General features: G+C 36.1%; 1 protein-coding gene across 1 annotated transcript; it reads right to left on the bottom strand.

Annotated features, from left to right (window-relative positions):
• Window positions 1-2,349: 2,349 nt before the first annotated feature.
• Window positions 2,350-22,978, bottom strand: LOC146137311 (fatty acyl-CoA reductase 1-like). Its single transcript, XM_083393850.1, has 11 exons — window positions 22,907-22,978; window positions 11,614-11,789; window positions 9,158-9,304; window positions 7,775-7,898; window positions 7,079-7,316; window positions 6,411-6,539; window positions 5,698-5,776; window positions 5,379-5,468; window positions 4,764-4,893; window positions 4,071-4,195; window positions 2,350-2,482 (listed from the first exon to the last, which is right to left on the bottom strand). The coding sequence occupies exons 1-11, from the start codon at window positions 22,976-22,978 to the stop codon at window positions 2,350-2,352; spliced, it is 1,443 nt and encodes a 480-aa protein (XP_083249976.1).
• Between the last annotated feature and the right edge of the window lie 2,066 nt (window positions 22,979-25,044).

Raw genomic sequence — 25,044 nt, 5'->3', positions numbered from 1 at the left:
TTTTGCTTGAAATACACATTTAAAATTTCCTCTTAATAACAAAAAAAACATTACAGTAATAGTAAGCAAAAAAAGAAAAACATAGTTCGGTTGCTTTAGTCTTAAACTAAGTTATAAGTGATACACAAACAAAATAAAACTCTTAACTTACCTTATCAAAGAAGACTTGCAGCTTTCATCAGCAGCAAACTTAACACAGAAGTCAACCATAACACAACACAACTAGCTCAACTGATGATCAAATGCTTTCCTCGTGTGATTGCTTACGGCTCATTCTGCACTAAACTGATTGCGTTTGCTTCGGCGCCTTTAATTCGTTTTGCTCAACACAAATCGGCCAGTTTAAATGGCCGCTTTCAAATCAGCCGTTTTTTTCATCAGGTCTTGCGGTTTTATATAAGGCACAAAACGCGGCCTAAATAATGGAGCCGGCCGATTGCAGGACAGGAAAGTATAATAGCAATTATTACAAAACTCAAAATAGAAATTTGAGAGACTGTGATTTAAACGTCTCCTGTGCAAGGCCAAAAGTAATATAACTTTATTACCAGAATACATGGGAGTTCTCGAGATGACGTAAGAACAGGACGTCTAAAACAAGCAACGTTTGATTAAACATGAAAGAGGGGGCGCCAATTTTATAGTTTGCCCCCGGGCGCAAAATACTCTGGCTATACGTCTCTGGGTACAAGCAAGCTCCTATAGAGGTGCCTGATTGTGTTGTTTCTGTGTTTCTCAACAAACCTTGGCTCAAGTGCTACGTAATATCGTAAATGCCAATGGAACGCGAGAAATTTTGAGTTTAGCAAAATTACCTTAAATGTAATAATATTGTAATTGCCGTGAGTTGTATTCTCTATCTGCCACAATAATTTGGCCTTTAATATAAAATCGAGTGTCACTGGAAGCTAGGTTTTTTAATTTGTTACTTTGGTCTTGTGTTAATTCATGGATTCCCAACCTTGTTACGATCTCGTACCACTTGGACGCTCTGTACTGTCACGCGTACCACTTTAGCAGAAAAATAATTTAATTGAATCATATTTTATCCATTTTTAGCTTAGAACTAGCATTATTCAACGCTATTTGTAGCTTAAGGCTTAAGCTATTAAACAGTAGATTATATCTATCAAGAGCAATCATTTTTCCACGTGAAAACCTACGCGTACCACTAGTGGTTCACGTACCACAGGTTGGGAACCCCTGTGTTAATTGGATCAGAATGGCTTGCTGTGAAACCCGGCGGTGCGCAGCAAACTAAAAGCCACTATGCGATGTACACTGCCGGAAAACGCACCGGTAAAAAAACGAGACAGTGACTTAAATGTACGCCAAGGCTACCAGGCGCGGACCTAGGATGTTTGTTTGGGGGGCAATGAATTGTTTCGAATATGACGTCACAAAGCTGCACAACTAACCTTAAGAAAACCAAACAGTTGGTTTATTTCCAGGTTGGAGAAGTGGTGCTTTTAATACGAAAGTTACAAAGCAACTTTAATAAAGAGATATACAAGAAGCTTTAAGATTCGCGAATTCTTTTGCATTTATAATGTTACCCTAGTAACAAAAAATACAGTTTTTTTGGAAGCCATTTTGTGGTATTTGTGCAAACCAGAAAAGTACCACAATACCCCAGCTTTTAATTCCAGTATAATATGAAAAGCAACTAAACCATAAAACGTGCCTAAAAAAAAAACGACTGTATTTACAAATACGATGCGTTTCTACACAGTATTAAAATCGTTGTGATTTTTACAGTTACCTACATTTGGGAGGCATTGAAATTGAAAAACAAAGTCTATGTTAACATTAAAGAACAAGTATAAAGTAAAGTGTAAGCTTTGAAACAAAAAAATAACGAAGAAATAATTACACAGTAAAAATGGAAAAGTTAGCATTTGCACAAATGGATGACAACACTGAAATATTTGTTCTTCCTGTACAACATACCTTCTGCAGAGCTATGTAAGCCCAGAATACAAAGAGAGCTCTATTGCGATGAGATTCGAACCAAACGAAAGCTATCTTTACACGCGGGAAAATAAAACCGCTCAATGCTTCTTTGTAAGCCCCGAGAGAATGTCAAGTGAGCCGCGAAACTTTTTGTAATATTGGAAAATAAATTATTTGTATTACCAATATATGCATAGACACAATCGTTTTAGACTTAAATACGCACTATCCATGAAATATTATTAATATTGAGACATTTAGATACAGTTTGTAGTGGATTTAGGTTTTGCATGCCATAAAGGTAAAACCCACTTTAGATTTTGTAAGTCGTGGCTTATGTAAAACACAATGGATCGTTTTGCGATAAAATCGAACGCAAAGAGAATACTTTTGAAGTTATAGAAGGGCGAGTGAGTCGCCGATGAACTCTGTGAGTTGCCAGAGCGAACTCGTCAATCCACTTGCAACGGCGAGTCCGCAAACTCCTAAGGCAGCTCCCGAGTAGAAGCACTTCTCAACCAAACGCAATCTGAACAAATTCAACACAAGGTTAGAACCAGTTCAGTCACCGTGTTTGAGTTAAAACGATTTTTTTCTAATGAACTAATCTTTGAAAACATACATCCTGCTTGGTATTTGTTTATTTTCGGTTTTGCGGACGTATTTACTTAAACGATAAGTTCAATGTGGGCATCTTCGCCTATTTTTCACTTATCCTGATTTCAAACTTGTGCCTATTCTTTCGCAAGACGTCAAAAAGGTTGCGAAGTTTGCAACAATATAATTGAGATATCAACAAAAACAAAGATCACTAGTAAAACTACTCCTCAAAAGCATAGCAGTATTAAAACCCAATTAAACATTGCACAAATAAAATATTGCGCTAAAATACACATCGAGTACTAATGTAATGTAAATGACGATTAAAATAAGGAAGCGGCTATTCACCCGGACACAAAAGTATTTCAAATCGACATATAATTACTAACCGGTGCAAGTGTAAAACCAGCGATCCGGTCAAATAGCATACAGGCACCTCCTGAGGCTATTTTACCCGGCTAACAAAGTACTTTTAAAGTTCAAAATAACGGTAAAACGCAATCTGAACAAATTAAATACATTTGTTAAATCAGGTTTAGTCAATAATGTTTTAGATAAAACGCATATATGAACTTTGTTTATTTTAACTCTTTATGTAATACTTTCTAATAAGACCACAAAACAAAGCTTAAATGGACACATTTTGGCGCCGATACTACGTCAGTATCGGACCAGTGGCGATACGATAAATCTGATACTATCGGACAACCAAAAGTAAAAACATAAAAAAAACGGATCCAACCAACCAATAGAGTTTTAGATAAAAAGGAAATTCGGTGATGAATCGGCGAAACTAGGATATGAACAAATATGAAGGCAGATTCTAGGGATTTCGATATTTTGGCGAAAAAAGTGTGATCTAATGAAACCACTACGAATTCTAGGGCAGTGGTCAGCAAACTTTTTTTGTCGCGGCCCAAAGTATTTTTTTCAGAGCTATTGTAGGCCCACTGAAACCACTACGAAGCAGTGACGGATTCTGAATATTTGATTTTTAGGTGAAATATTACACGGCGCCTTTATGCCCAAAACTCTGCCATAGCATATTATAAAACATACTATACAACGAAGAATATACGCGCGAAGCGAGAAACATTTTGCAATTACACATAGTTAAAGTTGACAAAAAATATATTTGGACAGGCATTTAGGACCACATTGGGCACGTGGGTCTTTTCAAACTGAGCCAAATTAAAAATACTATGCCACACCAATATATACAATAAAGTGCAATGAATGTACGGCTATCACGCGGCCCACAACTACATGATATTACTCAGCTACCCAAAAGTAACTCGCGGCAGACATCTGGGCCGCGGCCCATAGTTTGCCGACCACTGTTCTAGGGATATCGATATTTTGGTGGGAAATGTGTATAATGAAGTCACCACGAATCTTCTTTAGAAAAATGCATTGTTTTACGGTTACAGTGTCATGTCACAAATAAACATGAAAGTATTTATAAGATCAAAATTTATTGCTTTAAACAAAAGTTCCACAAGCATAAAGTCCCTTACTTGGTTAGTTTTTGTTTCGACTGTAGATCGTTGTTCTTCTGCTTTAGAATGAACTGGTTGCAGCCGGCGATGTAAGTTGTGAAGTAATCTTCCCACTGATAAACCCCACAATCAATGTTGTAAGCCTGAGAAACAATTACCAAATAGCTTGATAATGAGTTTTAAAGCCAAAAAGGTCGAGTAGATCCACATCATCTTGATTAAGACGTTTCGATTCACACTTGTATCATCGTCAGTTAATCTCATTGTTTTTTAACAGCACTTTCTGAACACATAACTTATACTGAGCATAAAATTAATTCAAAGACTGTTCGAAAAACGTTGGGAAAATAAGGTTCCACAAAATATAGGGCTTTTTTCAGAGACTGATGATGCTAGATTGGCGAAATATATTTCTCTATTAATAACTAGTCTAGAACTTATAAATGACTAATTATGACTCGGACAAGAAAGTCTATAGTAAGTTGCTACCATCCACTTGAAGTTATTGTCGTCATTAACGTGTATTAGGGCGAGGAGATATCTTCTTTTTTACATATTCAGTTTGCGTTCTACAAAACTTTTGAACACGCAAATCAATTCAAAGGCATTTAAACGCTTTTAAAGATTCAAATAATTTGTAACAAACGTACAAGACACAAATTTAACCCTATGATTAGATGCTCTGAATTAGAAGATCTTGTAATATTTCACCTTTTGGTCTTCAGCATTCAATGAGGAATGCAGCTGATCGACATTCGTGTTGCTGAACTTAAAGTTTGTCGTAAAAAAGAATTCCATCACTTCCATGGCGCTCATGATCTTTTCATTGAGTCTTGCCATTCTGAAAAAATAAAGAAATATTGAAGTCTTTGCCATTCTGAAATTAAACATTATATTTTGTAGGATTAGCGTAGCATTGGGTTCAGAATAAAGTATTTTTGTGAACTGGGACCAATAATTTCAAGCTAAAGCTTCTTGCCTAAATGGTGATAGTTATTCAAACAAACAAGTAATCCAATTTTATGTCATATTGAAAAAAAAAACAGACAATTGTTATAACATAATAAAGAAGTTTAAATCCTAACAGTTTGAGAGGTGTAAAGACAGGTTGACAAAAAGCTAGATATTGAATGATAAAATAAAGTTCCATCTAGACTATTGCCTTTAATATTAAAAAAAAAACTAGACAAAACATTGCACGATTCAACAAACGAAAATTTAAAAAAACAAGAATTTCAAAACTGTTCAATCCACAATAAGGCATAGGTGACAAACTAGAGTTTTTAGCATCTGCTTAGACTTTATTTTATTTCAAGTATAACTCACTTTTGTTTTTTCCTCATAAGGGCCAGACCGGCATCCATCGCATGGGCAGGAATAGTTTGCGAATAAAAGGTGGTGAGATCGTACAGCTTTCTGCATATAAATAAAAAATTGTTTAAATCCATGAACACGCCTTTGCCGAAAGTGTTGGAATAATGAAAACTATATCTCTTCATGTTAAATAGAGTAATCAGGTGGCACTATATAAAAAACATTGTATTTAATAGCTTTCGCACAAGAAACTCTTTTTTGGAAAACTATATTTAACAATTTTTGATAAAATGTGACAATCACAAAAGCAAAACTAAAGAATCTATTTCACCTGTTATTGGTGCATAACACCCAAGGGGCACGGAATGGGTCGCTTGGATTCTCTGCCACATTGTTCTTTGCAAGTGAAACTGGAAACAAAAATAAAAATTGTAAATGATGAATTTAAGCCAGGGTTGTGGAGTCAGGACTCAACAGAGACGGTTTATTTTGCTGGAGTAGAGAACACGGGGCTTAAGTTAGAAGTTAGACTGCCCTTATAGGTTAATGAATTATATGACACACTACGAGTGGTATGTTAAGCATATTTACCTGATTTACGTTTAATAAATGTGTGAAATACAGGCTGTAGAGTCGGATCCGGACTGGGGACTCGCAGAAACAGGACATTTGGTGAAAGTCGGACTCTTGACTCGAGTAAGACTACGCTAAACTAAGACTACACAAACATAAGAGTCCCGAGTGAGACGTGCACAGCACCAAATTTTAAAACTGATTAGGTCACAAACTGTAAGTGTAAAGGTGGAATACCATAAGGTAGATAAAGTCAATTTTGTTTATAAGATCCATATCTTTGACTTTGCCTTAAATTTTCACTTCGGCAAAACTTTTCCCAACTTAACTGAACAATTTTAGATATGTAAACTGCTGCAGCCTGGAACCCAACAAAATCAACATGGCAACACAATTTTTCCCATTGGTTAAGAAACACTAAAACCTACATTTACTGATGTAACACTTTTAGTTAAAGTTGTCCATTCTTACTCAAGCGGTCCATAGCAAGGCCATTTTTGATGCCAGAGTTGACGTGGTAGATGGGAAGTGATCCATTGACCCTCGGAACTCGGTCGCAAGTAAAGGAACTGATGCTTTCATTGTCCGAAGATGAATCCCCTGGAAATTCATGTTTAACCGGTTAAGTTTTAAATTAATCAACAATAAATATAGGTGGAATTAGTTCTTCATAGTAGACAACCTGAAAACCTCTTGGTAACATAGAATGACTACATTACAGTAAAAATGCAGTTTTGGAACAGATTTTTTATACAGGACTCAAAATACAAAAAGAACACAACAACAATGAAGTAAAAAAATTTACATGTTTTCGAACAGGGGTTTGTTTATCAAATGATTACAAAATTAGTGGTAATAAATTCAATCACTGGCTAGATACAAGCGTTTTTTTCTCAATCATAAAATAGTTTTGTACAATTTAAAACGAAGTAAATTGTAGAATGAATATCAAGGAACATGTATAACTAAGTAGCATTTTGTGGAAATTTAAAAAAATTCTTTGTTGATTTTCACATGGTAGTATGACAAAATGCAACCTACTTCTGTATGGGCTTTGATATTCATTCTACATCTAACTACAACACCAGCGGATATGAACAAGAACGCCAACTTTTTGGTAATCTATCTATATTTACAACCTTGTAAGCCAATTTCCCCAAGCGATGAAACTGCACTGTCACTCTCGTAGCCGAGCGAGCACCTTCTTTCTGCTGAGTCGCAAGCGGTCTTCATCGCCGCGCAAATCACGCCGTTCACTACAAAGTCGACCGGTATGATGTCACAGGTTATGGAGTCGTCGACAATCACAGAACGAAGCACACCCTTGGCGTATGCTATTATGAAAGCAGTGGGTCCGTACACGTTTGTACACCAACCCTGGAGAAAAAGCAGTAATTTTTGATATAAAATGCTATAATGCAGTGAAATTTGAAACACTATTAAGCAGTACACTGGTAGTCACACGTAACCCAGTGGTTTCAAGGTGCAATTTCAAAGCTTGTAGTTGAAATTTTTTAAGAATATAGTTTTTTTTTCTATTTGAAAGCCTCCTAATACAACGTTTTGTGTATGATTTGGGTACAATAAATCAAATGATATTTTCCTACATGCATAGAGTTGATTGCGATGTCCCAATTCCGTTTTAGTGACACTACAGAAATCCACTCAACAGAAATTCAAGTCGGTATTTTATAGTTTCTTATGGGTTTTGTAAACCATAAAACGTTGGGAACCACTGGATTAACAGATTCAGTCAATCCACTATCAGGCTAGAACCATTTGTGTTATTTCTGCACTGAAAAAAGATCTAACTTATACTTAAACAAGAAACTTACTGGCAACGGTTCTTTGTAAGCTGGTATTATCATGCTTGGCCTGACGATGCAGATTGGAAGATGAGATCCTTCTCTTGCAACGACGTCCTCAGCAAGCGCCTTCGTCAGCGTGTAAGTGTTCGGTCTGAAGCAAAAACGCAACGTTTATGTACAACTTTAAACCAGTAATTCTATTACACCAGAAGCCTTTGTCAGCGTGTATGTGTACGGTCTATAAAACCAAAACGCAGCATGTTGTATAAAAGTCACGAGAGGAATTTTGATACAAAATTATTCTTTTTTGAGAACTTTTGGCTTAGTTATTTTAGAAAAATGTTGTATTTGTGTGATGTGATATGTATAAATTGTTTATTGGAAAGTTTGTATGGTCCCTGTTCTGAGGCGAATTTTTTTTTTTTAGATTTTCGTTTGCTTAACAGTTTTCAAGTTACGTCAAAATATGACTTAATAAAACAATAAATTTATAAAAAAAAGTTTTTCCAGCGAACTTGTGCGCAAATATGCAGCTGAACAATAGTTTAATTGTAAAGGGTGAAAAAATTTTGTATTTACATAGCAAAAGAACTTGACAAAAATATAGTTATGGGGGGAAATTTGCCAAGTAGTCTCTGCTAGAAACTAGAGAAAAGTGTTATGAAGGTCTAATGGCCAAGGTATCTCAGGCAGTGCATATTAAATATGTGGTGTTAAAACATTCTAGCTTGTGGCACATTAAGTATAAAGTATTAGGCATTGTTTTCTCCTAGCAACACTTTTAAAACTTGGTAATTGTCATTAATATATTGGCAAGAACACGGTTTAAAGCAGGGGTGACGAACCTATTTGCTGTCGCGGCTTTGTCAGTTACCGCTGACGGCGCTGAGTACAACTGTTTACTTATACTATGATCAAACCAAACTAATCGACCCATGCGAACCATACAGCTGAAATTATATAACGCAATATGGAAAAATAAAATAATAAAAAATAACAAATAAACATTTAATGAATTTTGTTGCTCAATGAGAAATTTGGAACATTTTTGCTTTGCTGAGCGCTTGATATTAGGACAAACTGCGATGTGGCAACTCTCAACTGCATACTAAGATTTTCATCTGTTAGCCTTGACCTGTAACAACTTTTTGTGATGTTAATTTTAGAAAAAAAATGATCCCACAGATATGTGCCAAAAACCTGCGGGCCACGTTTTCGTCACCCCTAGTTTAAAGGATTAAAATAAAAACTTAAGCAGTGTAAAAACGAAATAATGCAAGAGTTCTTAACTTCTTAGGCCACTTCCAGGTTAAACAAACATTTATTTCAAAGTGACCTTTTGTCAAAATGTCCTGATAACTAACCTAATGAATTTAATTTCGCTTCGAATCAGCAAACATGGTCGCCTACCTCTTGCCAAGAAGTTGCGGCGTGACCTTGGTAATAAGGTCATCGTCCATCCGCCGGAGGGAGCCCTCAAGGTCGAGGTAATCGATTCCAACATCGTAAAGCTTTTCATCGGTTTCTTGTCGGTTGCAATGGCTGGACAAAAATTCTCTAGATATTAAACAATACAATGGTTTACATATAGATAAAAAAGTTAGAGTTGAAAAAAAAACTTTTTTTTTTAAAATATATATTATAGTTTACACAAAAAAAGTGTATGACAATAGCACTTTATAAAGTAGTTACAACGTCAAAACAATTTTCTGGCTTTTTAATTAAATATATTTAACCTTATCCTTAAACAAAAATATAACGGTAGGAAAAAGCTTTAAATTACAATTTCTTGCGACAAAATTCCATGGATGGGGGAGAAGTTAAATCGGTAGTTCCTAAACTTTTCAGCTTGCGGCACAGTAAAAAAATAAAACATTTCATGCCACACCATGTACAAAAAACAACAAGTTTAACAGATAAATGCCTAAAAAAGGTCTATGAAATAAAATGTCTATCTTTGCTCTTTTATTTTTGATACATAGAATTTCGGAATCTTTGTAACTGTTTTTTAAAGTATTGTCAGTAGTGAATGAAATTTATAACTCTACGACAATTTTTAGCTTGCTACATGATTATTTAACTTTCCTCATTTAAAGATAATTTAATAAAGTTAATAAATATTGACAAAAGAGTTACACCTGGTCTGCGCTCGTACATCCTAACAGTTAAACGACCTGCGATGGTCAGGCCCAACAGTTACCCACCCTTCAGAAAAAAAAAAAATGGTAACCCTCGGCCTAGTGTGTGGAATATGGGTATATTTACCCTATAATAGAGTAACCTTAGCACAAATTTACAAAGTTAATCACATAAAGCATTTGAAAAAAATGTGATTTTGAAAGCTTTATCATTTAATAAAACAGCAAAATTGAAATTATTTGTGTAACACTGCATATTGCTAATACACACCTGTGGAGATGTGAACGAATGCTTGGAGGTTGTTTTGTTCAGGTCAAAATATTTTGAGAAGCCTCCTCACACACTGGACGTTTATCTCGAAGGCCACCTGTAGAAATTGATAAAGAAACCAGTGGTTAACAAGCTTTTTTAGACGGCAGGAGACTAAACAGACAAAAAACAAATTATGGGTATACTTTAAAACCATCATGTAATTAACACTTAACAAGCATGCGGGGCATTATGAATTACACATAATTTAATTCAGTAACTGTGATATTAAAATGTACATACGATTTTATATAAGTAGACATTTATATACAAATCAATATCATTGCATTAGTAACTTAGCAAAACTGAGTGACTACATATGAAGCAACAAAATTTAAAACAATAATAATAATCGCATTTTTTTTATTCCAGACCGGGGGTAACCCCTTGGGAGCACCCATGCACACTTAAGAATCAGATGTATGCGCTGGTCTACAATCCTACCACAGCGTTCAAACAATTAAAGCAACGCAAAATATTTGGGTTAGGGTGCAGGCTAGTGTGTGGGTGGGGGTGGGTCAAGTATTATTTTTATTAGTGCCTTAACCTACCCAAACCCAAACGCTAAGCTGCACCAGTGTTGTAATGACTTAAGTCAATGACTTAAGTTACTGTTTTCAAATGACTTGACTTGACTTAAGTCTTTCGGACAAATGACTTCGGTTAAAATGAAGCATTTTTTTCAAGTATTTTTTATAAAATTGAGCTATTTATCCAAATTTTAGCACATAAAACAAATTGCTTGCAATATGTTGCGTTTTTTCTTATTTTTTAGTTCAGTTATCGCTCATAATCATACAAATTTAAAAAAGGACATGACTTGAAGTTGACTTCCTCTAATTATGAATTGACTTGGACTTAAGTTGTTTTACAAATGACTTGACTGGGACTTAAGTCAATTTAAAATGACTTGTTTACAACACTGAGCTGCACCGACCCTAACTCAAATAATGTTCGTTGTGGGATCCTAGACCAGCGCCCAGTAGCTTAATTATTTGGCGCTCTTTCAATATTGTACGTAAAAATTAATAAAAAAAAAATTTTCTTCAAATGCCGCATACCACAACACATATTGTTTGGGTTAGGGTGCAGGTTAGCTTTTGGTTGAGGGTGAGTCAAGTTATTATTAATAATAAACATAATATTACTTGACCCACCCTCACCCAAACGCTAACCCGCACCCTAACCCAAACAAAATGCGTTGTGGTATGCGGTATTATTATTATTTTTTTTTTTGCATAACTTTTCACGTACAATAGTGAAACAGCGCCGATTATTTTGAAAGCTTAATACTTTTGCCGAACATATCAAATAACAACAGTAGATCGTAATTAAATACAAAGTATCGGAAATCCTGAGACGTTGTGTATACTTAAGTGCCCTAACCCGAGGTGTTCATTGAACTTAAGTGCCCTAACCTGAGGTGTTCGTTGAACTTGAGTGTTGCAGCGCAGTGGATGAAAACCTGGCACTTCTTCTGTAGAATCTCCCTCGAAGCTTGATCCAAACCAAGATCTTCAGCGCCAAGGTCGCACGAAACAAATTCGAGCTTCGACGCAAAATTCGGCTGCAGCTCATGAAGAACGTCGAAAGCCTGGAAGGGTAAAAGGTTTTAACGTCAAATGACTCAAAGAGATTTAAACCAATGAGTGGAAAGTTGGGGAAAATGGCGAATTTGTTTGGTCGTCTGTCACGCTCTGATGCATATGAAGAAACAACAAAGTTTAGAGTAGACTCGTTTACTCGTAGTTCTGTTTGTGCCATCAACAGCCTCTGATTGGTACAGGGTTAAGCACCTTTTTGCCTCGGATCGCCAAAAAAATGGTTGAACAGATTGGCATGGCTTTTCAACTCTGATTTGAGTTCAGGCTAAGTAATTTAGCCGCGGTATATAATACTACCACAACGAACATTATTTGGGTTAGGGTGTTGTGCGGGTTAGCGTTTGGGTTTTGGTAGGTTAATCAGCAATATTGTTAATGAATATCAATAATACTTGATACGCCATCAACCAAACACTAACCAACACCCTGATCAAAATATCGTGCTTTGCTTTAATAACTGTTTTAACGCTGTGGTTGGATTCTAGAACAAAATCGTGCCACAACGAAGCGAGGCAAAATTAAAATATTCAAAGAAGAATTCTGTAGTAATCTGTAGTATATTTATGGATTCCTTAAGCCTTGCAATTAAAAGCAAGTCCGCTTGTGAGAAGCTGAGGCAATCTGGCTTACTTTGTTTGCCAAGTTCTCGTCTTTTAAATGATTACAGGTCCCATATTAAATTATATATTTTTAGTTTAAGAAAAATATATAAATATTTTATAAACAAAAGCGAAGGTGGTCTAGAATCCTAACCCAGATGTCTCTTTCAATGACTAAAAAGGTGAAAGTTGTTAACGTAAAATCCTGGAAGGGTTTAAGTTTTAACTTTAAACGCCAAAATCCTTTAAAGGATAGAGGCTTTAACGTCAAAATCAAGAAAGGGTAATAGTTTAAACGTCAAAATTCTAAAAGAGTAGGCATTTCAACTAATATCAACTCTTGGAGAGATAGATGAAAAAACGTCAAAATTCTGGAAGATTAGGGGTTCATCCCCAGGGTTTAAGTTTTTAACGGCTAAAATGCGACCACGAAAAAACACTGCGACTAAGATATATAAACGTCGAAAACATGAAAAGGGAAAGAGCTAACGTCAAACTCTTGGAAGCGTAAAGGTTTTAACATCAAAAACCTGGAAGCGTAAGGGTCTTACGATTTGTTCGCTTTGAGCTTAAAACAGTTGAGTGAAGAGAAATTAGGTCGCCAAAGCTTTGCTGTTTTACTTATGCCTATAGTATTCGGGTAGCAACCACAAAAAAGGTTTAGAAACACTGTTGATCACAAGAACAACTGAACATTTAACCCAGGGGCTCTGAAACTTTGAAACGCGGACTCATGGGGGTACGTGGACCAATTTTCGAGGTCTAAGCACGCCGAGGTAAAATCGAAGTGTATAATAAAAATAATAGAATAACATTTTTTTAAAGAAAAATTTAGTTAAAAAAAATTATTCCTTAGTTTCACATTTGCTGAGCCGAATACGCAACCAATTATTTTTAGTGGACTGCTTTAAAAAAGTTTAAGAACTCCGGTTCTTTACCGAACAGCAACGCAATTAATATGACCGAATCGCAAAAAGTCTCTTTCTAACAATACCACCGACTTGAAAATCTAAACCAAAGTCTGATGGACACAACCATAACTCAGGGGTGGCGGTGGGGTACATATGTCCCCGGGCGCCAATGTTCAGGGGCGCCGAAATGAGGCTTACAAATGTCAAAATGAGGCTGCTTCTTCTTTAAATACAATGTTCTATTAAAATTTGAATTGTTTTGCCGTATGAAGTAAGGTGTATTATGTTAACGTAATAGAAAATGTGATTAAACATGAAGGAGGGGCGCCAATTATAAAGTGTGCACCCGGGCGCAAAATACCCTAGCTACCAATCTGCTTATGGAGTTGGAGAATAGAAACCAGGGATAAAAAACAAGAATGCATAGAGTTGCTTTCTTAAGACGAGGTTTTTGGGTAAACGAAATCCGTAAGATGAGGTTAGTTAGCCTACTTCCCGCATTTCATTAACGTAATGCTGGTCCATATGCTATTGCTCATTGCTAAATTTGCAAGAATTCAATAAATTCATTTGGACACTTTTTGAAACTTGGGTGAAAAGCATTGGGTACTTAAGGTATTATATTTAAATATCCTTGCAAACTATTGATTGCGTGGGCTCCAGAAAACGATTGGTGTTGAAAGTCTGTAAAAACTCTTTTACATTTGTAAAAAAAGTGCGTTTAGCGGATACCTTGGTGGCAATCAGGTATAACTTAGTTTCTTTAACGTTTTTATTGGATCGAACGAATTTCGTAAGAAGATCCTCAGCATGATTTTAATCAGGGCTTTCCAAAATGTTCTCTCTGCAAGTAATTTTGCTCGAAAAGACTTAAGTCTTGACTTAAGGGCACCAGCATCGGCCGAACTCGTTGCGCGCTTTGTCGCCACCCGGCGGCACCGCCATAAGAAATCACCTGGAAAAAGCGGTCACTTGAAGCGTGAGTGAGCGCACGAGGTGCTCGTATCGCGCGACCCGATCAATCGGCGGCCGCCAAAGTTATTCAAGTTCTTAAACGGACCGCGTGGTCCAAGCATTGACTTGGGTCATTGCAACATTGGTTTAGTGTCTTTAACACTCGTCAAATAATGCTTAACAATCGCATAACCTGTTCTTATTAAAGTTAGGTGATTGTGAGTGTTTGCCCAGACAAATCTCATTTGTATTTTTAATTGTTTTAAACGAAAGCAATGAATAAGTCACAAACTTTCTAAATCCGTAAGTTTAAAAGCAACTTCATTATAAACGCAGTCTTACTAAGGTTGTTTTATCAGTTGATGTTTCACATTAGAGGTATTATTGAAATGTTTAGAGTAAGCTATTGTTAATATGTGTATAATGGCTCATTCAGAGCTGCTACTCCACTAGTTGGCGCTCTGGCGCAAAACTTGGACAACTAGATTTATTTGAGAGTTAATTTTAATTAGATGAGCAATAAAATTAGCCGCATTTTGCTCCAAAATTTCAACAAGCCACTAGAATTTGCCTGGTGCCACCTCATAATGTCCCGGCAAAATATTTATCTTAGTTAGAGCGGACTTGGCGCTTTTGCAGCGAAACTTCCTAAAACGTTTGCCAAAAGCGCAAAAAAAGTAAATGTGTTTATTTTCTTTTAACAGTTTGGTCGGTGCTACTGGGGATATACAGCAACAATATGACACAGACGTTCTATATGTGTATATTTTCTTTTATGGCAAACAATTTCAATATGGATAGTCGGAGTTCACATATTGCTATTCTGTGGACACATAGAAAGGGTGAAAATACTGCATGGTGACGTTAGCTGGAAATATACCTTAGAAATGTCAAAACCTAAGAAAACAACAAAGAATGAAAACAAATTGTATCTTGATGGCTAAGGTGGTAGCAACGGTCCGGTCTGATTTAAAGTATAATGGATTATTTATAAATATACTGATTTCCAAAAGGGTCAATCGTACAGCAGTCAACAACATAGTGTACGGTTACCGCTGGTGCGTTTCCTATTGATCCTTGAACGAAAAAAATTGAGGCAAATATCAAGGTTTAAATACATTCTTAAACACCAGGATGCCTTAAATAAGCAAAAAAATTCTTAAATAAGCAAAAAATTGACTACAATTACTTTTTATCAGATTTTAGCTATAAAACCTAATATTTTACTTTACAACCTTTTGTTGTCGGACAGGTAACATTTGTCATTTTTTAGCGACACGCGACATGAAGCGACACTTGTTTGACGTAACGCGACAGACATATTAGCGAGAATGTGCCGACCTAGTGTAAATGTGTAAAAAAAGTGGCTAAATGGTGAAGGGAGGATGGTTTTGTGTTGCTGGAGTCTGGAGAGAAAAAGGAACTTGCCAGAATATATTCGGTGGATATTCAAGTATTCAGCATAACAATTGTCAGCTGGAGTAATATTTGTAACGTTTTTTATGATTCTAAGTAAAACCAGGATTTGTAGGGAAACAAACTTGTTGTAGGTTTTCCAGATATTATTTTCGTTTAATGAAAGTAGAAATATTTAAAATATGCAGTTGATAATAATTTAATCGTTTTTACCAACAAAAACCCATTACTACTTTATATATAAATGCTTGAATCGATTAAAACGAGGTTTAGTGTAAAATCGATAAAATAGATGTATAGCGAAAATGAAGTCGGACATTGCAACGAGTCTTTAACCATTTCTTGCATCTGTAGACACGTTCTGCAGTAAAAAAACAAAAACTAAACACTTGCATTCTTTGATGATGATTTGTCCATACTAATATAAGCATGTACACTAGGTTCAAGTAATAAAATGAGAGTAAAGTTTTGTCAGTCAAAAATGCAGTACTTTAAAAAAAAAAAAACGTTATGTATTATCACGTCGATTGTTGTTTGGTAGACATTTGTGTAGTGATAATTGTATTTGGAAGTTTGCCATTTCATAATGTTAAGTGAGTTTAGAGTGCACTTTACTCTGTTCAAGGTATTACTCAATATGCGCTTTCACATATTTTAACGGGGGTGTTTATTGCGTGAAAATAGTCTGTGCTGTAGTCAAGTTTTACTGAGGGTCGCACGACATAAGTTCAGTGCGTCAGCGGGTCGCAACAACAGAACTAAGAAACGGAAATACGTGGAGAGCAAAGTGAGCGCGAAATTTGTTGGTTATATTCGCATTTCTCCGGATTTTCTTGCAACAGTTTATTACATAAAATTCATATGTTTTTTTTTCATTTGCCGGCGGCGCACCGGTTAAAAAGCAGTGAATTGCGTTGTTGATATGAATATTGACGTTTTAGCAACATTCATAAATACGAAGTGATAAAGTTAAATGGAAGCCTGCATACATTTTAATGTTTTCTGGCACCGAATATGCAACGATATTTGTAAAATATTGCATTTTGAATTTAAGGCGCCAAAAAATGAGTTTAAACGTCGCAATAAGAGGTTTTTTTTTAACGTTAATTTTTCTACTGGATAACAATTGTGACCAACTTTTATATTACATTTGTACGACATCGCTATTTGTTGTGTTGTTTTATTTTTGCAAACACTCATCATGGAATGGCTGATACTAGCAATTGAATTAGAAGATCGTGAAAACTGAACGTTTATTCCCAGTTAATCACATTATTTCGAACCTTATTTCTCAGTATTTGCTGTTTTTTAGTCGCTCTCTAATATTCGCTATGGAATCGAAATCGCGTGAAGTTGTTAATTACAAACGGCCAGCACAATGCATTACCCACCAATAACCCCAAACAGGACCGAAAATCCGTTGCCAAAACAGCGGCGCCCGCGCCGGTCAGACTATGGCGTCCAAACTTTGGAACCAAAACGGCCGATGCCAGACCGATGGCCCCCGATCGTCCCATACCCTCCAACCACAGGTTCTGGCGTTATTATGGCCATTTAGGTCTTCTTCCGATGAATTTAGGACTTATTCCGATGAATTTAGAACTTATTCCGATGAATTTAGGCCTTATTCCATAGGATTTAGGACTAATTCCGATGAATTTAGGCTTTATTCCGATGAATTTAGACCTTATTCCGACAGATTCAGGTCTAATTCAGACGATTTTGATCTTATGCTTTACGGGATATTACTGCGTAATTTGCTGTATTACGCCGTTGGTCTTAATAATATGGTTTATAGATTTTTCTGCTTTAGGTATTTTTGCTTTTTAGGTCTTATTGTGTATTCCCTATAACACTTGTCAAAACTGAAAAAAATCCTTTTGGACAATTGAGTTTAGGTTACACAATTGGCTTTCAAACTTTTATGGTTATGGCTTACGACACCCTTAGATATATTAAATAGATTGCGGTACCCCTACTCGAATTTTCGGTAAAATATTTACTGCGATGTCATTTCAAACGGAACCGGAACACAATCAAATCTTCGTATCTCATGACTTGTTTCTGCAAGCAAAAACAAATATGGGACGAATAATTTCTTGCCTTTATCTATCACTTTATGGATGCAAAATAATTTTTGATGCACATATACACATCCCAACATTTCTCCTTGACTTGTTTCTGCAAGCAAAAACAGATATGGGCCGAAAATTCTCTGCCATCCCTTTCGACGTAAATGCAAATATTTTTTCCACAAAAAAATGCTTATTGTTGTAACCCTCTCTCCTCCTTGCCCTCAAACCAAATAAAAGAAATATTTTCCCCTATTTATAAAAAACCTCAATTAAAAAACTATATGTTTGAGGCCCCTGAAACAATAAACAAAAAACAGTCTCCACCCAGGAGTAAATATTTCATTAACAAAACAGTATTTTTAATTTTTGCGATGTCATTACAAACGGAACCGAACCACAATAAAATCTACGTAGGAAAAAATAGTTTGGTTTATTGTTACCTTAATGTACAAAAAGAGATACATCCAGAGGGCTACCAATACAGAAAATTCAGATTCTTGCCCAAGTATCTATCGAGACCCTTGAGCGCAAGAAACGTGCCGCGGTTGGGAACCGCTAGGTTACTTCTGGTACATTGGCTCCCTTGCACGAGGCACGTTTGCGTACATTGTGATGAGACCGTAACACCCAACAATTCTAGTCTCACCTCTACTATGGCACCGGCTCCCTGTGAATCAATTATCTCCTTTTAACTATATTTTTTTCCCTTTCACTAAACATTAAACTTAAGCTCCACCCTATAAAAATTAACTCTCAAAACATGGTGTAATTATTTGGCGAAATGGCCAAACTTTTAATTTAGATTCTGAGTTTTATGCCTAAGCAAAAAAAATTGTTTCTCTTTTTTACTCAAAGAAAAAAAAAACCAAAAAAAACGTTGGCATACATTGGACTGCCACTTGCTCGCACGCCGGCACTTGGCCGACCAACTTCTGCGGGAAAACACGCCTTTATTTCCCGCCGATCGCGCTTATTTAGGACAAAGCCAGCGATGCGAGCCCGGGTCTTTCAAACTTATTGCCAGGCTTCTAAAATCAAGTAAAAAGTATGACTGCCAATAACGTTAAGCTATAGGTTTGCAATGTGCAGGATATGGCTAGCATGTACATTGTACACTGTTAGTGTTAGTGTTAGGTAGTGCCGTGTTTAGACTATGTAATGAAGACCACGCTTTATAGACTAAATACTAGCATTCGTGTATAATTAAATACAACATTAGAAGAAGATTTTCGGTAAATGAGTAAAGTTATTTTAAAACGGGGCTTCTTTTAACCTTCTTAGCTCGGCTGCATGGAGTTACGTATGTCCAGCGTCACAACACAAACTTTTCCATTTGGCCAATCATCGAAAACGCATTTTGCTTTTCGAAGAGGGTTTGATGTTTTTGCTAATACCGTTAGTCCAATTTAAAAATAAACCTGTGTTACGCCAGTTTGAATTTTAGTCCATGTGCGTATACTCACATTTAGGGGTGTCCGAAACTTGACATTTCATTTTGATACCTTACTTCAAAATTTTCGGACAAAAATGCGACCGATTTTAAAGGACGTGTCTATTATGCTTAAACAAAATACTCTAAATAAAATCAAAATGTTCAAAGCTCGTTTCAAAGGCTTGACAAAAACTCACGTTTTTACTATGATTTTCTGAATTTCCGCCAGGTATCTTGACACATAATTCATTGAAAACTTCGATAGAATTAAAACTGAAATTAAACTATACCTTCTATTAGGCAACTTTTGACTATAAGTACGAAAATGTGTTAATTACATGTTACAGAGGACAAGGCTCCGGATCAGACGAGCAACATCAACGATTGCTTGGCCTTTCTCTCCAGTCCAGTGGTTCAACTTTACTTTTCGTTAAAAGGCAAGTTTTCCTGTTTATCCAAATATTTCAAACCGAATGGCAAGCTTGGTTATCTTGAAATTTGGACGCTTTAGTTTTCTGTGTGTCTTGGTAGCGTTTATAATCACACGTCACAACATGTCATAGTATGCAAGCGTCTTTGGGCTTGAACGATTTAATAAAGGAGGTGCAATCACGGTGACCCTACGATGCAACAATAAGCAAAAGTAAAAAAAAAACTAGACGGGGTTGCGGTTGTTGTAAATTTTGTCAGGGGGTATTTTTCAGGCCTTATTTTTATGGGTGGTTCAATAATTGGGTCATTATAAATAAGGTTATTTACCAGGTTAATTTTTGTAATATTATATATTACACTTTTTTTTTTTTTTCGTTTTACGGTTTATATTAAGTTGTACTTTCTCATAACTTGTTTCTGCAAGCAAAAACAGATATGGGACGAATAATTTCTTGCCTTTATCTATGACTTTATGGATGCAAAATATTTTTTGATGGACATATACACATCCCAACATTTCTCCTTGACTTGTTTCTGCAAGCAAAAACAGATATGGGCCGAAAATTCTCTGCCATCCCTTCCGACGTAAATGCAAATATTTTTTCCACAAAAAAATGCTTATTGTTGTAACCCTCTCTCCTCCTTGCCCTCAAACCAAATAAAAGAAATATTTTCCCCTATTAATAAAAAAACTCAATTAAAAAACTATATGTTTGAGGCCCCTGAAACAATAAACAAAAAACAGTCTCCACCCAGGAGTAAATATTTCATTAACAAAACAGTATTTTTAATTTTTTTTTTTTTTTAGGGAGTTTTTTTTTACTCCCTTAAAAGAAATGCAGCCCCGACCCTTGGGCCCAAACCACAAAATCTACAAGCTTCTTGATCATTTTTTAGTCTAAATTCGAATTAAGAACAACCAATAGTTTTATTGTAAATCAACTTTTTGTATTAATTTGCCAAAAAAACACCCGATTTGTTGGGTTGAACCAATTAAAAACAAAGAAGGGGTTCGTAGTATAATTTTTATGTTTTACTAGCGATTTGATTTACATAAATAGCATATTGGCGAACACTACAAAAGGGAGATATATTGCTAGATATTACTATCGCTAAGTGGGAGTAGAAAGCTGTAATAACTTAACGTCACACTTTTTTATAGCGAAAAATAGAACCCGCTCATAATTTTGAACCTATAAACCCAACTAACATATTAAACATAACTTTTAAAGACGAAAGCCAAATATGTTAAGTTTTAAAGTTTAACTTTATGAGTACCAGGTTATAGACCCTCAAAACTCTTTAAGGCGCAATTAACAAAATCCGTTTTTCAAATACGTACAATGAACATGGTTTAAACAATTAAAAAACATTTTCGCACTTTGCGCAAAAACACTTAACTTAAGCTGCTTGTTTGCGCACTGTTTCGCGTGACAACAGCAAGTTTCTTAATTTGAAATGTTATTTTATGCCCTTTAAACCATCTTATTGTTTATCAGAGAGATTATGTAAAAATTATGGCAACCCTAGTAAATAGTATTCCACGACAGATTTTGTTTTGTTTACTTGTGAATACAAAATCATTTATCATTTTCATTGTATAAATAGATGACTGCTTTTACCATTATATTCAAAATATTTTGCGGAGTTTCGATAATAACATTTCCTTAAACTGTGAGACTTTAGTCTAGAATTCATTAGACTAGATTTTACCGTATTTCGTATTTGTTTATTCAGATAAAAATAAATTGCGCTCACAATTTTAAGGTGACGTTATACATTCCGATGGTCTGGTTATACTGCGAAATCTAAAGGCTTATTGAAACATAATAAACAGTTTTCATAACTGCATATAAAACATCCGATGGCCAAGGAGACGTTTAGGTTTTGTCTGTATTTGTTTGACATACTGACTTTTGGCGTTTTAAAGAAAAATACAACGCTTTGAGGTACCCTGTTTCGCTGCAATAAAAGTGCTCCTTTGTCTTATTAGCGTGAGACAGCTTCCACAAATTTTCCTTTCAACCTATTATGGCTATTGAAGTTATAGTCCAAAAAACTGTACACAATGTTAAAATTGTATACTCGACACTTATAATCAAGGTTACCATCTGCTGAGACCAAAAAATAAGCATGCTGCATAAAATAAAAACTTGAAAAACAGCTATTTCTGCATGCCCAAAACGTAGCCTAATGTTGCGAAGCGCGAAAAAATGCGTTTATTTGCTTGAAATTGGCAAGGTAATCACCCTTATTTAATGAAACCGTTGTCAATTTTTTTGCGTCAGAGCGCACCTGAACGGTGTACACCTTTTAAACCAGGGGCAAGGCAAATACAACAAAGCGCGAACATTTTCTACATTTTTCTATTTAACATAGTTAAAAATATTAGGCATGGCCGATTGGTCGTGTCCACTGTCCAGCTTGTGAAACAGGTCGCGGGCCGGATGATTTTCTCTGGAGGACCGGATCTGGCCCGCGGGCCATAGTTTGCCGACCCCTGTTTTTAAACCGTGGTGCATGGCAGCATTAAACGCCTGAAGTTGACCCTGTCTGGTAGTTAAGTTTAGTTCATTTGGCGGAGTTTGGCTTGTAATAAAATTATTTATTGAATGATTTGCTGTAATGCTTCTAGCAATTTTTTTTGTAGTAACATTTTGTTTTCCATAGCCTATGGGCTGATTTCACAATCACAATAACAGCCAGGGACGCCGGAGAAGGGGGCGCGGGGGGGGAACAAGCGCAAAAAAAAAACACATTTTATTTTTATTTTTTTTACAAAAAAAGGTCCGAAACAAACCAAAAAAAAATAAACCATAAAATAATTCGAGCAAAAACAAGATATGTCCCGAAAACACACTAATTTAAAAAACGCTACAGCGAATGTACTGCTATCACGCGGCCCACAACTACATGACAAAGCTTAAATAGTCAAAAATATCCTGCGGCCTACTAAACAATTGCTCAAAGGTCCAAATTTGGCCGCGGCCAACGATAAAAACGGCAAATTTCCACTTAAACTTTCTCTGTAGGTTTGTGTTTATGAATATATTTACAGCCAAGCTAACCAGTCTTCCTTAATGTAATTGCAAATAAACAAAAATGTTCGTGAGAATATTCCGAACTCGCATTTTTAACGGGATTTTTGGTTTGACTTATACGCAGTAGAGTTGATAGGAGTACAAAAATATCTGTCTCTAAGTTGTATTGAAATGACATATATCCTTGTTCGGCCTTTTTAGGCTTCCAATATCCAACTCGAAAATTTTTCTGGGCAAAGAACCAAACCGGAAGCTTCACTTGGCAGAGGTCGCAGTGCGCGCTGACACCTAGCGGAAGTTTGGCAAAGCTCGACACCATGGTTGAAGTTGATATTCTGGTGTGTGTTGCAAAACAAACTTTCGGAAGATTCAGAAGTTATGGCATAGGTAAATTAAATTTTTTAGGTTCAAAAAAAAAAATTGCAAGTAATTCTACTCTTTAAGCCTAAATTGTTGCTGTAGTTTTCCTTAAAATTTCCTTATTTTGTTTTCGAAAATGACTCGTCTGTTAATTATTTATTTTCAACGGTTCGTCGACCCACACAAGTGGCAAAACTTTAGAAAACAATTAAACCTACCAAAGAAGATAATTTTTTTTGATTAACATTATATCTGGGAGGCTGGTGAAAACAGTTTATATATTTATTTGCATACAAATATGCTTGTCCATTATATTAAGTGAATTTAGTCACTATTTGTTCATTGCACAATTAGGAAAACCGTAAAACATGCTTTTTGAGACGATGTTCTACCGGAATGGGTAAATAACTAAATGCGTAATATAATATTATAAAAATACTAACTCTAACTCGTTATTCGATGAATTCGATAATATAAACATATTTCGTTCGTTTTATTTGTTATTTGCGATCAGGTTTACGATATTCTGGCAACGGTCGCGTGACAAATAAACTTGATTGGACGTGGCAAGACGGCTCCAAAGTCGAATTAGACAACTGGGCGCCACATGAACCATACAGTTATTACGAAGAAACTTGTGGCGTTGTTCAGCAACCCGAAAACAGGTGGAACAACGTACCTTGCAGGTATCTGTCTCGACCTTCCTGCAGCGCTAAAGGTACAAAGCAGACTGTGTTGCATGCTTTTTTACGTTTTTTTTAAATCAAAACTAAAAAAAACTTTTCTATTAAAAAGAAATAATTGTCGCTTTAAAAGGGATACACAATTCCAGCAGTAGGCGTTCCCTTTTACATAATTGAATTGGCGGAATAACAGTAATTTAATCGCACTTAGTTTTTCCCTTTATATGTTTTACAGTCCTATCTAGTAAGTTAAAATTCACATCACTTTTATCTCGCAATTTTTTGCACCCCACTCACCTTCTTTTTTTATCACAATAGGTAAGACACTTTTAAGAATTACGCCATTACATTTCCAAGTAAATTATCACGATTCGAACAGATAACAAATGAAAAAAAAAACACTTCTTTGCCGTTACGCACCGGTAAGGAAACCTCGGTTGAAAACTTTACACTTGCTTTGCTTTCAGTACGCTGGGCACCAATCGGAAAAGTGAGTGAGTTCCTAAAATCAGTTGCACCCGGCAATCTGACGAGCGAAGTAAGCGCAAAAGAAAGCGGCGCGATGCTTGATTTCCAAGACGACCTGCAGGCTTTATTCTCCGATGTGAAGCAAGGCACTCCGCTTCATTTCACGTACGGACAAACCGAAGTCTTTATTGAGAAGCTGAAGGCTGTCGGGGGTGAGGTGAAGTCGAAGCGAGAGCTGCAAAACACCGAGCTGGATTTCCAATTTCGGGCTGAGTCGAACAGCAGCGAGATTATCGCGTCGATTTTCGAGAACAGCCCACCTCCTACCGAAGTCGCCGAGCTACCTACAAACAGCGAAGAGCCAAGAGAAAGTCAACCTTCCACCTACATCTACATACGGCCCAGCAAAACTGTCTTCACCAGCGTCACCGGCTACGAAACATCCAGCAATCGCACTCTCAACGGGTCGATTACGATTAGTAGGAATGTGACAGCGGGCGGGTCATCACAAAACCCAGTTTGCGAACTTTTCAGCTCCCACTCTAACCTTTTAAAACAGCACAAGTTCGTAAATGTCAAAGAAACGTGCGCCTTTATACTTCCCTCCTCTGGAAACTTTTCAACTGTCGGATGTCGGACCGAAATGGTCGACGACCAGTTAACCTGCACCTGTAACCACTTCACCATATTTTCGGTACTTCTTGCTGTCAAGATGGTGGCAATTTCACAAGGCGTGAAGGTAGGCTATAGTTTTTGCTTTGCTGACAACATTTGCTGGCTTTTTAAATATTACTTAAATCCAGGCTTATATATATTATCAGCATCATTTTTTTTATATCTTTAAGCCCATAGTTTGTTGGTTAGTTAATATAAG

This window comes from Ascidiella aspersa, chromosome 7, assembly GCF_963924565.1.
Source record: "Ascidiella aspersa chromosome 7, kaAscAspe10.2, whole genome shotgun sequence".
Classification (NCBI taxonomy): domain Eukaryota; kingdom Metazoa; phylum Chordata; class Ascidiacea; order Phlebobranchia; family Ascidiidae; genus Ascidiella; species Ascidiella aspersa.
This window is presented reverse-complemented; position numbering and strand designations above follow the sequence as displayed.